Genomic DNA, 16521 nt, shown 5'->3' on the forward strand with positions numbered 1-16521 from the left:
TCGGGAATGGAAATTCATTAAGCATTCCTTAAAACTCAAGAACATATTGACCCAACAGGTAATGCGACTAGCCAAGAGAGACGGAGACTCTAGGCCCCGGCTGTTGAAGATAACCTTCCCCTCCCCCCACATAGCGGCTGCAACTCTGGAAGCATTTCGTGCCAATAGACGTTGATTGCCAACTGGCATCCATATGCATCCGGATAGGCCCCATGACAGCAGGATCAAGCACAAGGGAAAGCTGGAGCTGACAGTTCCACTCGTGGACTGTCTTGATCACAAAAAAACGTGTAAAGGACAGGGACTACCAACTCGGTAAACATCGTATAGGTAGGCTGCCTGTCCACTCACGCACGGCTCATATAGACAAACAGGAAGAAGCTCACGCCTTCCAAATTGAAAGCATAAACTGCCTATACATGAACGCCGCGAGCTTGCCAAACAAAATGGACGAGCTACGTGAACTTAGCAACACTAGTGATGCCCATCTGATAGGAATATCCGAAACTTGGATAACGTCTCAGTTTACGGACCAGGAGTTAGCAATAACTGGGATGTCTTTATTTCGCAACGATAGAAAAACAGGAATGGGGGTTGGGGTAGCACTATACATACGGTCATGCCTGGCTGCGCACCAACTTCACAACCAAGAGTTTCTCAATCTTGATGAGTCAGTATGGTGCTCAGTAAGATTGTCTACCACCTCGAGGTGTCTAGTTGGGGTCATTTACAGGAAGCCCACTGCCAACATCGAGTATGACAAACGTCTGCTAGAAGGGTTAAATCGCTCTACGCGTCTCGGATTCTCTCATATCTTGATTCTAGGGGACTTCAATCTTCCTAGAATCAACTTCGTGGAACATACATACATTGGTAGTGCCAACTCTACTGAAGCTCTGTTCTTCAACCTTATCGGTGACCTGGGATTATTCAAAAATGTGAAGTCGGCAACCCGTTGGAGAAACAGTCAGACGCCGTCGCGCTTAGATTGGGTATTCACAAATGAAGAATTCCTAGTTGACGACCTCTCAATCCTGGCTCCCCTGGGGGAAAGTGATCACGCCGTTTTATCATTCAGCTTTGTCAGCAAAACGGAGCTACGATATCCTACTAGCAACAAGCGCTGGAACCTCAAACGGTTGAATGTGTTAGCTTTACAGGACTATCTACAACAGGTGGATTGGGACGTTCACCCTCAACTTGAAGTGGATGCTCATTAGGATTTTTTACTGCACACGATCTTATGTGCTACTGAGCATTCAGTTCCTAAAATGGTCCCAAAAGGCTACAAACAACCTCCAATCATCAAGAACCACACTCGTCGTTTGCTAAGCCGCAAAAGGCACTGTTCGGCTGAATATAAACGAACTGATAACAACGGCGCGTTCAGGCAATACAAACATATAAGGAACATATGCACAAAGGCAATAAGAGAAGACAGGCTTCAGTTCCAGACCAAGCTTATCGATAAATTTGTCTCCAATCCGAAGAGCTTATTCAGTTACGCAGCTTCTCTTCGACAAGGCAAAACTGGAGTTTCCCAACTGCTTGGTCCTAGTGGCCCGACCAATAACGACGGTGATGCCGCTAACCTTTTGGCTGAACAATACTCTCAGACATTTCAGCTGACCCACATCAACGATACTGACGAAAGCTTCACCTGCACCTGTACAGGACTTTCCGAAGTGGACCTGAGTGCTGACCTGGTGCTCCGTAAACTGCAGCACCTAAGAAAAGACACTTCTCCTGGTCCGGATATGGTTTATTCCGCTGTATTGAGGGAAGCAGCTTCAATCCTGGCGACACCACTTAGCGTGATGTTTGCACACTCGCTAAGCAGAGGCAAACTACCGGAAATTTGGAAGCTGGCCCACATCACACCAATTTACAAAGGAGGTCGACGCAGTGAACCCTCAAGCTACCGACCAGTGACCTTTCTCTCCATACCTTCCAAAATTATGGAATCTCTAATATACGACGGTTTGCTAGAATACTTATCATCCTCAAAGTTCTTCTCACCTCAACAGCATGGTTTCAGAAAAGGTCATTCTCGTATGACCAACCTGCTGACTGCGGTGGATAGATGGACAACCATCCTTGATCGCAAGGGGAAGGTTGAAGTCATCTACCTGGACTTCTCAAAAGCTTTTGATAGGGTCAACCATATATGTCTTATCAAGAAGCTTGGACGATTGGGTATAAAACCCCCTTTGATTGATTGGCTCTCTTCATATTTAGAAAACCGACACTTTAAGGTCAGGGTTAACTTCACTCTCTCTCAGGCTATGGAATGTCCTAGTGGGGTACCCCAGGGCTCAATACTAGGACCTCTTCTCTTCTTGATTTATATTAACGATCTTCCTCAACAAGTTTCATCTGACTTATTGCTTTTTGCTGATGATGTGAAACTTTGGAGAGAGATACGTAATCACAATGATATACTAGCACTTCAGGAGGATGTGATTCGACTTCAAAGTTGGGCAGACGACAACGGACTTACCTTCAACACTTCAAAGTGTAAAGTAGTCCATCTGAGACATGTTGCAGACTATAGTTATAACTTAGGTAACTCACCTCTAGAAGTTTCCCAAGTTGAAAAAGATTTAGGAGTGTTGGTACCCTACGACCTGAAATCGTATGCGAACTGTGACAAAAACGCCTTTCAAGCAAACCTTTCACCGGTAACATTGAAGCGCATTTTTGGCCAGTTTGACGGTAGAACCTTCCATATAATCTTCAACAGTTTTATTCGTCCCCATTTGGAGTACGGAAACATAGTATTTCCTCCCTCCCTCCAAAAGGATAAGGACACTCTGGAACGTATACAACGTCGAGCTACGAAATCAGTTCGGGGACTCAAATTCAAACCTTATGAAGAGAGCCTCAAATCACTTAACCTTTACCCGTTAGAGTACAGGCATCTTAGAGGTGATCTTCTTATGACTTACAGTATCCTTAATACTTCTGGTCATCCCCTTAAACATCTTCTTAAGCTTAGTTATAACACTAACCTGAGAGGTAACACCCAGAAATTGGTGACCCTACATAGCAGAACAGACTGCAGACACAACTTCTACTCCGTTAGGGTTGTCAAGTGCTGGAATTTGCTGCCGACTGAGCCAGTCCAAGCGACCTCCCAGGAGTCCTTTAAGAGAAAACTTGACTTATTCTTAAGGACTAAGGATAACATATTATTATGATTTACCAAATTCTTTTTTCCTCTGTTATCGTTCATATACCCAGGTTTTTGCCTGGAGGTATTGGTGATCCACTGCTACCAGACACGGAAGCCCGTTAAGCGAAAGCTTCTTCTGTTCCGTCCTCAACCATTTGAACCATTTGAGTGTCCTTGCACAGGGGCGCTTAGTAGGATCTGTGACGATGTAACGCGTTCGGAAACTTGCTCCACCAACATCTGGTTTCGTTTACTAGATTGCCTTGATCTTACGCTTGTTTCACTGCTGATTTTATCTTTTGCTTCTATTATTGGACGTAAGTGGGTTATATGCGTTTATGGAGTTACCTGATTACTTCTCTTTTTACAGTTACACATTGTTCCCCAAATTCCAACATACAGCTTGCCTTCAGGCCTGAGTCAAACTTACCAAGGATTACGGAGCTTATAGTAATGGGTTTTACATGGTGATATGGGGTCTAGTGAAGAGAAGCTATTTAACGTCTCATTTACTCACCGGATCATTGCTTCTTCAGTTGGTGGTATAATGACAGCGTTTGTCATGACACCTCTTGATGTCGTAAAAGTCCGAATGCAGGTAGCGATAAGCACAGCCTCTAATTTTTGATAGTCTCCCAAGACATACTCTGAAACCAAGTGTCTTGTTTATTGTAATGGACTAGCCGAACGCCTCTCTACGTGTTCGTTGAGCTGTAACACCTGTTCTGTGTCTTGGTTCGAACGTGCTATGAAGTATGCAGGGAGGTGGAACTTATCTACATCAAACGAAACACATTGTTGTTCCACATGCATTCCTCATTATAATAACCCATCTTTTGTTTCATTCTCCCGCCGCTCCCCTAGCGTCTCAGTAAGTTTCGATTCATTGCTTTGCTTTTTTCAATTTTAAATCCTCGTTTCATATTATGAGTCATGTAAAAACACCTTAAGTTGTGATCAGGTTAAGATATGACCTGAATAGTGGTTGTAGATAATATATTGGCTTCAAAGTTTGCCTCTGTTGGTGATGATGAATGAAATATAGATTCTGTTTACTTCGTACCTATTTCATCGCCTTATCTTGCCACTGCTTACAGAAATTAAAATTTAAGCACTTAAGGGTTTTGGAAGTGTATATTTCAAACATCCGCTTATTCAGGTAGACCATAGGAGTTCAAGTTAGCAGAAAGTCGTTAGTCTAGCAAAATATGAGACGTCATTTATATAAAAATAAAGCAAAAAATACAGTTAGACCAGGGTACAGGTGTACAAGGTTACTTAACACCTGGTCAAATAAGAATGAAATTCAATGGGTATACAAAAACAAATTGCATAATAGTGTAGTTAAGATAACTACAATGTTTCAACATTTTTCGATAAATGATAAGGCTTCAATAATCTTCCTGACTAAATATTGAGCACAAGCAGCTGTCTAACATTATATCTTCACTGCCTATCTAATGCACACATAATTCATTCTGAAAATGTAGGATTTAATCGATAGAAGAAAATCCTTATTATCGATTTACGCTGATGAGGTTGGGACCGGTTTTTCCAACGAGTGGTCCAACAACTACCGTCATGGATTAAACAGCACTAATGTATATGTACTGGATTTCGCAGTGAAATGCATTCGGAGTGACTAACTGGTTGTTTAGAAATATGGTATCATTTTAAGTGGTGTCAACTGTAGTACTAGTTACCTTTCAGGAATTAAATGGCATGAATACATGCAATCTGCGGTTTTTGATAGTGGTCGTTTAGTGCATTGTTGGATGAGCGTGTGGCTGTCCTTGCAGAATAATCACTCATTTCTCATAGTTCTTACCCTTAAAAGAGTAGAAGTCAAGGAAATTTTCCTCATAAATCAGGAGAATAAGTAAAACTGCGAATAAGCAATTTCACACTAGTTCAAGTACTTAGACTATGTATATGGCGGGGGACTGCAATGTTAGACCACGTTGAATTAGTTTTATCCAGGTACGTTTTGGTCCATAATCAGTTAATTGAATTTATCAGGATGCGAAATCGTATTTCTTCGCAAGAGCAGCTATTATTGTCGAAAATAGAGCACATTCCATCTCATAAGAACCTTCTAAGGTTTAACAACGTTTCACAATAGCCGGGGGCCGAATTTTGTATAAGAAATTCCTTTACCAGATTTCCGTGTGAAATATTGGGTCGATTTCAAGTTTAGTCACTGAGATTTTTAACAAACATATTTTCGTCGTTAGTGTTAGACTTCTTCGTAGTTTTCTAAACCTCTGGTTTAGTTTCTGCCACCATATTTGTCAGTCAGTCAGTCAGCGACAACGTAGGACCAGGCACATATATGCATCGGTCCAAGTTGCCATACCTCGTTAGCACAACATGATGAACACCAAGTTCATAGAAGTAATTAATTTAGTGGTGGTAGTATATAAAGAAAGGTTGTATATAAGGATATAGTATAGGAAGGAAAAAAGTTATGAAGCAATTTTAATCTCTAGGTTTAAGGGAAGATAAAGAGTGTATACACCTACGCCATTGTGATCGATTCTGAGCCATGTCACCCAGAGTCTCCAACCATTTATTACAATAGTCACGCGGACCTCAACCAGGTAGTCTGCATCTACCAACATGGCTCAGACTAGAAGTTAGCGACTTCAAGCACTGATGCCATGTTTTGGTTTGGCCTCCCTTAACTCTCTTCCAACCATCTCCTACACTAGTCAACATTGCGCGTCGTGGTAATCGATGTTCAGGCATACGTAACACGTAGCCCAACCATCTCAGTCGATGAAGATTCATGACGTCATCAACTGATTTACCATCATTCCCTAATACCCTGCGTCTAACCTCACTATTACTTACCCGGTTATCCCAGCAGATGCGAGCAATATTTCTAAGGCATCTGTGGTCAAATACTAGTAACCTACGAGTATCTTCTACTCTTAATTGCCATGTTTCGCAGCCGTAAAGTAGAACAGAGCGAACTGCTGCACAGTATACTCGTCCCTTAATTGATAGACGGATATCTCGTCTTCGCCAAAGGTAACGTAAGTTGGCAAAAGCCAAGCGAGCTTTTTGAATCCGTGCTGAGATTTCGTCAGACACCAACCCATTACGGCTGATCAGACTTCCAAGATAAGTGTTGTCGACGCGTTCGACTACTTCACTCCCTATCCTTAGTTCAGGTGTTGACGCAGGCCAGTCCAGGAGTAACAATTTACATTTGGATGGGGAGAACCGCATCCCAAATATCCTGGCATTATTACTCAGTTCTAACAGAAGACTCTGCATTTTGCCAGTGTCTTCACCAAACAGGACTATGTCATCTGCGTATTCTAAGTCGATAAGTGAACCTCCTGGTAGAAGATCAATTCCTGAAAATTCAGTCGCAGAGAGTGTTATTTCCAGCAGTAGGTCTATAATGAAGTTAAACAAAAATGGGGATAGTGGACAGCCTTGACGAACACCACTTGAGGTTGTAAAATCATATGACAGTTCGCCATAAGCTCTCACTCGACTGGTAGTGTTCGAGTAAAGAGCCTTCACAAGGTTTATGTACTTCTCAGGTACACGTTTCAATGACAGACACTGCCACAGAACCTCTCGGTCATCTTTTACTTCATCATGTCTGAAATCAGTGGGAGCGTAGGCAGAAACGACGAAAAGGCAACGACGTGTGTCCCTATCCTTCCGAGTTCTTACGGAGCCATTTAGCCGGACAGCACACAGGCGACTGTTAACGGGGATCCATTCTAATAGTGCCTGTTCTGCCCTTGTACTTAGTGCTATGCGTACACCTGCAAGTCCACGAGAACTAGCCAACGGGTCGCCAGATACACGGAGGGTGTATTTCGTCGGCTGTCCATTTTGGCGAGGTGAGGTCAAGTGAATGACCACACTGGGATCCTGTATGCGTGTTTCGGAGACACAGCATACATCAATGGTACGAGATTCTAGGGTTTTAGCTAAGGAGGCCTGTTGACCGATTTGACTTAAAGTACGTACGTTGAAGGCTCCAATGTGTAGTTTGGAGCGAGGTTTTAGTAGACCTGGAACAGCGTTTCGCGCACTAGAATCGTTGGCCATGGTGACACTTGAGGAGGAAACCGGAAGAGGAAGTTTAGTGTTAAAAGTCAAGGTAGAAGGAATAGTAGGAATTGAAGAAGGAGATTGATTATGAATACAGTGGTCTTGAGTGTTGTTAGAGGTATGAGGGCAGTTATCACTTCCCGGTTGCCCACACCGTGGAAAGGTTCTTCTAGGGGTACCTGAAAAGGAAATTGGGTTAGAAGTGGTCTTAATGACCTGAGAGCGTGACCGTGGTGCCTAAGGGACAACTGCTTGTGGTCGGTCACACACGACCTTTTTGTGGGTAGTTTTTGTGTTAGCTCCGTACTTGTTGGGACCTTACCGCCGGAGACGGATATCCGTGGGATAAGGCGAGGTGTGCATTTTTAGGGTCGACCTTTTCTAACCCCACCCCTCCTTGTGGGAAGACAGCATCGCTGTCATGCTGGTTGTCTGAAGGAAACACCTTACTGCTGTCACACCTCTGTACAGTCAGCAGTACAACTTCGCCTTCGGACCTTGGGTTTGCTGCTTTTAGTCTCACCGCTCTTCAAACGACCTGCCTGGCATGGTAGGACCTTGAGGAACGATTGTTCCAGCCAGTATAGCTCGATTGAATCATCACGATAGACAAGCCCGACCACCACGTCAAGGTAGCAGCAACGGTCGGGTACCATATTTGTGATAGAATGTCGATTTATATGCAGTGTGGAATGAAAGCTCAAACTAAAGGAGCTATCTATTGTAGGGTGAGATGTTTTGGGAGATCTTTTTATGAAGTCCCATTCACAGAAGAATGAGACAGTGTCAAGTGTTGCCTCCAACAAGTCGACTGGATTAGGTGACACCTTTATACACTATTAAGTTAGTGTTTTAGGTACCGTCTTCATTGGGTTTTCAGTGAGTCTCCCTCTGATTTTTTCATTATCGAATGGTCATAAACTATCCATTTAGTCACAGCTTTAAATTTCCGAGCCTGATCTCCACTTAAATCAAACACTTTTCAAGTGAGACCATTTTGTTAGTCAGTCGGCCATCATCAACTTAGTTTCCGTATCAAATTAGCATAGTCAGATAAAACTAGCAAGGTGATTAGAAAAGGCATCGAAGTATTATCATGGAGTCATTAATGTTCATTTGAAAACTATTTCATGGGATATCGATAATCCATAAGGAGTTACTTGCTTAATATATGATTCAAAAAAACCAACGACTTCTTTATTTGCTAACTTTCAATTTTTTATTATGGTTAGTAACGTAGAGTTATTTCTTTATTGGTTTATTAAAACTTCAACCTTATGTAAAATGTTGGCTATTTTCGTTGTCATTAAAAAAATATTTACTTCGTCATTAAAATTTTCCTTAAAGGATACTGTTTTCAAAATTATTCGTAATGAAGGTATTTTATCTCTTTGGAGTGGACTCTCTCCTACACTGTAAGTTAGAATTATGTTGACTAATGCTTTATAATTACAGAGTTATGACACTTCCTCAAACTGTTATCTACTTCACTGTCAATGATTGGCTAAAATATCATGTGGGATATACTTCCAAGACTATCAACAAATCACCAGTTATGACAAGTGAATCTTCTCAAAAATTCATTTCCCCTAAAGATTTCCTCCCTCCATTAGTTGGAGGTGTATCTCGAATTTTCGCGGTAATGGCTGTATCACCAATAGAATTATTACGTACGAAAATCCAAGCTAGGAAAGTACTCTACCGAGATATAGCAGCGTTAGTCGTCACAACAGTGAGACAGGTATTGCTATTTCGTTATACTTTAAGACAAATTTGATAATTGGGATAGCAGTCTTTTTTAAATGTACTATTACAGACATGTAAACAGATGCACAGAAATAAGGTTACTCAACTCGATGTTCACACACAGATTAGTGTATTCAGTTCAGTTAGTTGTTTGTTGAGTTTTAAGATTCATATGTTTAATTTAAAATTAATTAAAACTCATTTAACGGGTACGATTTCATGTACTCACTTTTCAAATACAATATTTATCTAAGAGCTTGTAACACTAGTCGGCTCCCTAATCCTAAATAGGTGGAGCGTAGTTGAAATCTGAGACCTTTTAGTTGAACTCCAGGACATTCAACTATTAAACTTCCTAGTTAGGATATGATATGACTTTTGAATGCAGTATAGTATCTTTTCTCATATGAATTACAAACGTTGCTTATAAGCGATTTAGTAGAATTTAACCCTCATTCGTATACTGCGGGTATCCCGGCAGTTTATTTTAATTATAGTTCCTTAAAAATGGTTCTTAGTTTCTTATCATAGTGATATCTTTACTAGAGCGTTTCACTTCTTTGATAGATTGTTAACGAAGATAGCTTACGGATTTTCCACTTTGAACAAGATTTTTTAAGTACTCAGATTTCGGTACTGTTTTTTAAAGACCTTTCGCTAATGTAATTTTAAATCAACTATTTTGACATACTGTTTATTACTAAGGATGGTTTGAAAAGTTTGTGGTTAGGTGCTGGACCAACTCTGTTACGTGATGTTCCTTATTCCATGGTATTTTGGTTAACTTACGACTATATGAAATCTGGATTTATAAATAAACAGATAAAAACAAATTTGTTGTCGAATAGTGAACTGCCTGCCAACCTTGACAGAATCCACTTCTCGCACACATTTGGTTTTGGAGCAGTTGCTGGTTTTGTAAGTCCTTCATTTACTATTTGTTTCTTTATTTTATTCAAACATTGTCTTATAAAATGGAGATCAAATTCGTGAGCCAAAGAAAAACATCTGGACAAACATATTTAGGACCTTTTGTCTCATTCTCGATGTTACTTACAGTATAGTTCAATGTAGACGCACTTCGTGTAGCAAGGCCTGTTTGAATATCTGGGCTACCTGTTCCTGCAATCTGGATCTTTCAACAAGTTACCTGTTTTCTTGTTTGTTTTAACATATCATTATCCCTATTATTCTCATAACCTATTCAGGTGTGTTTGTGAAAAGTTTACGACATTTAGCTGTACAAAAGAGTCCAATCAGAAACATCGTTGTTGCTAGCAATATGCATCGAAAAGAATATACATTTTTCAGATGTCGATTCCTGAACTGCTAACATCTAACTGGCGACCACTCAATATTTATCGCAAGGATCGATTAAGAAATAAGAAAAGGAAGCTTGTTGACTTTGTGTTGAGAATTCTATACTGTACCAAAAATATAATATTGAATAAAGCCAATAATAATAGGGGACTTAATAAGTCTCACTGATTTCAAATTCATTGACAAATATTTTTAAGATATATATATATATATATATATATATATATATATATATACCAGCAACACCAGGTTAAGCCTGTATGTATTTCTCAGCTTTCCCAAAGTAATGTGATATCACAAATCTAGGTTTCTGCATTAATTTATGAAGTTCTCATAGATTTTTCTCTAAAATATCTAACATAGTTCAGCACATAAAAATAATAGATTAAGGTTCTGATAAGTTCAAAATCAAAGTTTTCAGCTTGACGTTAATGTTGCAAATCACATCACATCTTACTATTTTGATCAAATAACATAGAGATTCTTTCAAGTGTTTTTAATTATACTTACAAATACTTAATATTTGTAAAATCTGTAATCTTTTATTGAAATTTTATCTTTCTTCTTTTAATCCACAAAATGTTAAACATTTGTGATTGGGAAAAAGCCTCAGAAACCGAACTAAAAGTTACGCCAGTTATACCCCCCCCCCAAAAAAAAACGCACATATACTATTGTGTACTAAGCTTCTTAAGTGAAGCGGTTCGGTTTTTCCCACAAATTTAAATCTATGACAGTATGAATAAAAACCAGTCCTATAAAGGAATTTGTTTCTTTCGAACCTCCCAGATGTAATGTTCCTAAAAATGAGTAATTCGATTTTTTGTGTATAATATATATATATATATATATATATCACCATTGTAACATCTAAATCGTTGTATATCGCATGCAAACGTTGATTGTTTTTTCCTGATATTCTTAAATTTCAGATTTCTGGCGTATTAACACATCCATTTGATGTGATTAAAACTCACAGACAAGTTGATTTCGGAAAGCATTCGTTTGCATTTAGTAAGTTCTTTAGACCATGAACCTGGCGTAGTAGTTTTGTGCACAACAGTCGTTCAAATTTACCTTTAGTTTGTATCAACAACACTCCCATAGAATTCGCAGAATTAACAAAAAGTTAGCAAAACGTTACGAATATTAAAGTGTGTATGCTTACTCAACCCTTTTTAAACGCAGTATAAAGAGTAACGTGTCATTACTAGTTTATTGGGAAGAAAGTACTGAAAATGCCCAATCTAGAACAAAAGTGAGTCGACCAAAGTCGAAATAACTGTGGCATCAATAATAGTGAGAAAAACTAAACATTGGAAATACGACTCAAGAAAACGGAGTAAAATGGTTTATATGAAAAGATACTGGAACACAAAGTTTAGGGGAAGATGAAATCTATTTGTACCATTATGACTGCTTCCAAGCCATTTCATACAACGTCTACAATCACTAATCGCTGTTGTTGTGCGAACTCAAACCAATGTGGCTCAGTCCGACAGTCAACGACTTCTCGGATTGATCTCATCTGTATTTGACTACCCCTGATATTTTTTGAACCTACTCTTACACCAGCCAATATTGTAGTCCTAGGTAGACAGTGTTTAGTCCAGATAACCTCAATCGATGAACATTTACTACCTTACCAACCAATTTGCAATATTTTCGTAATACTACGGAATTAGTTCCACAGTTCCTTACTCGGTTGTTCTACAGTATATAAGCAACGCTTCAAAGATATCTATGATCAGAAGCCTGTGAACTACGCGTTTCTTTTATTCCCGTGGACTTTCTTCGTTGCCACTATGTAATATAAAACTGACTGCTGCACATTACACACCTTTTAGTTGGTAGACGGTTGTCTTCCCTACTCCTCCAGTGATTAAAAAATGAGTCAAACACCGAACCATCAGGGCTGAGACTTTCAGTATAAGTACAGCGCTCGACGAGCCAAACTATTTCATCCCATATAAAGGGTCTGGATGTTAGTGTAGACCGGTCCTAAAGTAACTTTGTTTCTAAAGGGTAAATGCGTTCCAAGTATGTTTACACTGTTACATAAGGTGTCCAGGAGGTCCTTCAGTAAGTCAGTCATTATCAACGATGACACCTCTCATAAAACAGAACTACGTCATCTCTTTGGTCCACGTCAAGAAATAAATCTCTTATTAAATCAGTCCCTGGAAAGTCGGACGACAGAAGCTCTATCTCTAAAAAGAATGTCTATTTCGGAGTTAAATAAAATAGGGATAGTAGGTAGAACTGAAGAATATCACTCGGAAAAAATTTCGTTCGAGAAAAAGGGCTCCACATGGTTTACGTACTTCAGTGAACCTTTTAACGATAAATACTGTCAAAAACCTCAGTTCAGATCCAATCCTGCTTACCAGTCAACAAATAAAATCATTACCGGACTTCATTAAGTATGTTCATGTTCTAGAACCTAATGAGGGGGCGGATATTTGGTCGTTACATTCATGTTCGAGTCGGGAACTGATCATATTTCGCCGTTCACGAGCTTTAGTTAAGCGTTGGATGATTATCTAGACTAACATTTTAAACACTATAGTAGTCGAATCAATCCTTTTGTGGTTATCACAAGAGGATTTAGTCCCTTTTCCTAAGCTTGGGCAATCGGCAATTGAGACCAGTCAGAATATATCACTTTTAGTCCTCAAAATCTAGCTAATATTTCAGTCAACCTGAATACTGAAACGTGACCAACATCCTCAAAGATCTTCGGAGTTATTACATCGGATGCAACTGTTTTCTCTTATTCAGACCAACTGTGAAACTTCCAGCCTCATTGTTAGTAGTTAAGTTAGTTATATCGACCTAACATTCAAAGTTTTTGATAGTGGTAAACAACTATAAGTATCTGAATTGTTTCTGATTGACGCATAAATTCAATCTTTAATTATCTGTATCCTTTTTCTTATCTTCGAATGATGAAAGCCACATTACTTATCATATTTAGATAAATTCTAACTTCGTTTGGTCAGTCAACTGAAATACATTTTTCTGTAATTCTTTAAACATAGATCATCTTCACCCAACATCAACGTGGACATCACTGCATAATTTGTATATCAAAAATGGTCTTCCTGCCTTGTTTTCTGGTAAGTGTCGGTTGACAGGATCGTATTTTTTTTTTGTACAAAGTGAAAGATATCAATTTCGCTCATCAATGCCAGTGAGCTGCGTTTTGAAGATATTATGTTTATGTGAATACAGTTTCGGTATAGCAGACTAAGGATTTGGTACTAAACATTTTAGTAACATTGAAGTTTAATACTTGCTGACAAATACCTAACAATTAGCGTGCTCCAACATGGAACATCCTTACATCCGATCGATATCTTGATAACACAAAAGCATATAGACCTTTAATCCGACTGTGAAAATGAGTAAGTACTGTAGTGAACAGAACACTGGTTGGGGACAATCGAATGTATTTAAGCAAACATTACAGACTATCTCAGTAAATTCTAATAACCATACAATGGACAGTTAATTTGCAAATTAACAACCAATAGTCTCCATCTTCACTGCTTCTTCTTTAATTCCATTGCTCATGCACTTTTCAAACGATTGCGCTTCATTTCAGTTCTTTTCTCATCGGTCTTCTGCCAAAATACATACTATGTCCGACCCACACCATATACTACTTATATGGATATAAGTAGACCACACCACAGTACATTAGTCAGAAGTCATCATCTGGGTAACAATCTTCTTTTAAAAACAAATAACCCCTTTGATAAATTTCAATAATGCAATGAGAAGACGAAGTTTATCAGAATTATGTGATATATTAGCGCAATACATTTCGAACAATCTGATCACACATAATATACTTGTTAAGACATTTTTATATGAAAATTAAAAGGTTAACTAGACAGGTTAAGGTAAGAAAATAAATAAAGTACACATAAACAATGTGATGACTACTCTGGATAATAAATAAGCATTACCAGGGTAGGTTAAGGGTAAGAACAAATTGTTTTTGAACGCATAAAGGGGGTTTCAATTTCCGTATAGCCAAGGCTTCAATAAACCTTAGTATACGTCCTTGAAGGCTTTTGTACAACATTACAAACGCTGACTTGATGTCAACCTTATGACCGGTTTCAACCAAATGTTTCGCAATGGAGGAAGATGTTTGTCTATCCTGTGATCTTATTTGACCATTGGAATTCATTTGGTTCTGCAGCCATTTAGGTATGTGTTCCGCCACCCTTATTTGCAGATCACGATTGCTCCTCCCTATGTACGTGTTTCCGCACATACATGTAAACTGATATACACAATGGGATGTGACACAATCGCTTATGTGCTGTCTAGGTTTTTGATGAAACATCGACCTTGTCTTTTCAATGATGACAAGTTGAGTTGCATAAAATGTCTAATCTCCGTCTCAACATGAGACTATTTGAGTCACTCCTAAATGGTAATGTAATATAAACTCGCTTTTTGGGTGCCAGAAGCGTCATAGGTCTAATCGTATTGCAACCCTTCCAGCGGTTTATGAACTTAAATGAATAACCATTATTCATTAACGTATCAGTTAAAAGCTTCGTTTCTACTTCAATAGTATCTCTAGTACAAATACAAGTTGTCTTCCATGACTGAAGACCAGTTCAAATGCCTAGTATTTGTCTGTAGCCTGTGTTCACCTGAGGACGCTGACATCCGAACGAGAATCCTAAGCAAACTTGAACATTGTCCCAACATGACCCTGCAGGAAGTAACTACTGAATGTCAAAGGTTAGTGAATTTGAAGCATGATACCTCGATGGTAGAAAACGCTAACCAGTTCCCCCACGTTAATGTTGTCGAGAGAAAAGTCTTACAAGGTTCCAGCATACAGAATTATCGAAATGACAGCTGTAAACCATCATCCCCATGCTGGTTATATGGCGGTTGGCATTTCAAGAGGTTTTGTCCGTTTAAAAGTCATCGTTGTACTACGTGTTCCAGGAAAGGACACAAAGAAAGTCATTGCAAAACCCGAAAACGCCGTCAACCTAAAGTTTATTCTAAAAGATTCAAGCCACGTACAGCCAAAGTGACGGTAGCTGCTAACAGAATCGGCTCCCATAATCGCAGAAAGTATGTTTCCTTAAAGATTAACGGGTACGATGCCCGCCTACAGCTAGACACAGCCTCCGATATAACGCTTATAAGCAGGAGAACGTGGGAGAAAATTGGGAGGCCGAGAATATATTCAATTTATCAATCAGCACACAGCGCATCTGGGTGATTTCTAAACATTGCCGGTGAGGTTCACTGTGAAATTACATTGGAAGAGCTTACGGAGAATGGAGTAATATTTTTGACAGAACGGCTATCACTTGACTTATTGGGGCTTGATTTGATAGAAAGGTTGAAATTATTAGATCGTCCCATGAACTCAATCTGCAACAACGTCAGTATGTCGAAAGTTGGGGATCCAACATTGTTTCGTGGGGAAGGACAAAGTCGACAAATACAGTCTGGATACCGACCCCGAATCTTCAGAAAAAAGGGGGAGGTGTTGCGATGATCCTGCAAATTTCTCGCAATCGACATGACAAGCTCAGGAAGACATTGAGGATCATTTGATCCAATCAGCGTTTGATTAGAAGTTTTGTTAGTAACATAGCGAAAATGAAAAGTCACATGTAGAGATCCTGATTGGCTGATTAATACACTGCTACTATGTTTAACAGTATTCTAGGATTTTCAGTAAAACCCAAGGACTTTTAAAATACTATAAAAACCCTATATTTTCTGTACATGAACGAACCTTTTGGAGTAAAGTGCTTCCCGCATATTTGTGCCTTTCCTCTCGTGTTCAAGTCGCTGTGTAGTTCTAGCTTGGAGGTTACGAAATTAGCTTAGGATCCGAATATAGCGTTCAATCAACCAGACGCATCAAGTACAAATACGATTGATTCTATTGAATAAGCTCTTTATTAAACCACGTTTGTAATGAATTGGGCAATGACTATGGAAATTAAGATATTGCCCCGTCCATGTCGGCTTTCTATATATAGAACGTTGGATGGAACCATCTTCTCTCCTACTGAACAGTATATCTAGGAAAGGAAGTTGGTTGTTCTTCTCTTCTTCGCACGTAATAGAAATATACTTCTGGTTTAAGTATAATAATATCGGCATTGTTTCGCAATTCTTTTGAGGATTTGAAGTGCTGAGAA

At 39.3% G+C, this 16521-nt stretch overlaps 1 protein-coding gene across 2 annotated transcripts; it reads left to right on the forward strand.

Moving 5' to 3' along the window:
* Window positions 1–3354: 3354 nt before the first annotated feature.
* Smp_137000.1 (putative mitochondrial carrier protein) lies at window positions 3355–13964 on the forward strand (the record flags this gene model as incomplete). 2 transcript variants are annotated; one of them, XM_018797319.1, is made up of 8 exons in its annotated part: window positions 3355–3492; window positions 3546–3773; window positions 3807–4046; window positions 8603–8670; window positions 8711–8996; window positions 9707–9919; window positions 11254–11335; window positions 13363–13964. In XM_018797319.1, the coding sequence occupies exons 2-8, from the start codon at window positions 3648–3650 to the stop codon at window positions 13572–13574; spliced, it is 1227 nt and encodes a 408-aa protein (XP_018652373.1). In that variant the 5' UTR covers window positions 3355–3492; window positions 3546–3647. The 2 variants fall into 2 exon arrangements, with proteins under 2 accessions (XP_018652373.1, XP_018652374.1); XM_018797321.1 differs by having other exon boundaries at window positions 3546–4046; window positions 13363–13574.
* Window positions 13965–16521: the final 2557 nt, after the last annotated feature.

Source organism: Schistosoma mansoni, chromosome 4 (genome assembly GCF_000237925.1).
Source record: "Schistosoma mansoni strain Puerto Rico chromosome 4, complete genome".
Taxonomy (NCBI): domain Eukaryota; kingdom Metazoa; phylum Platyhelminthes; class Trematoda; order Strigeidida; family Schistosomatidae; genus Schistosoma; species Schistosoma mansoni.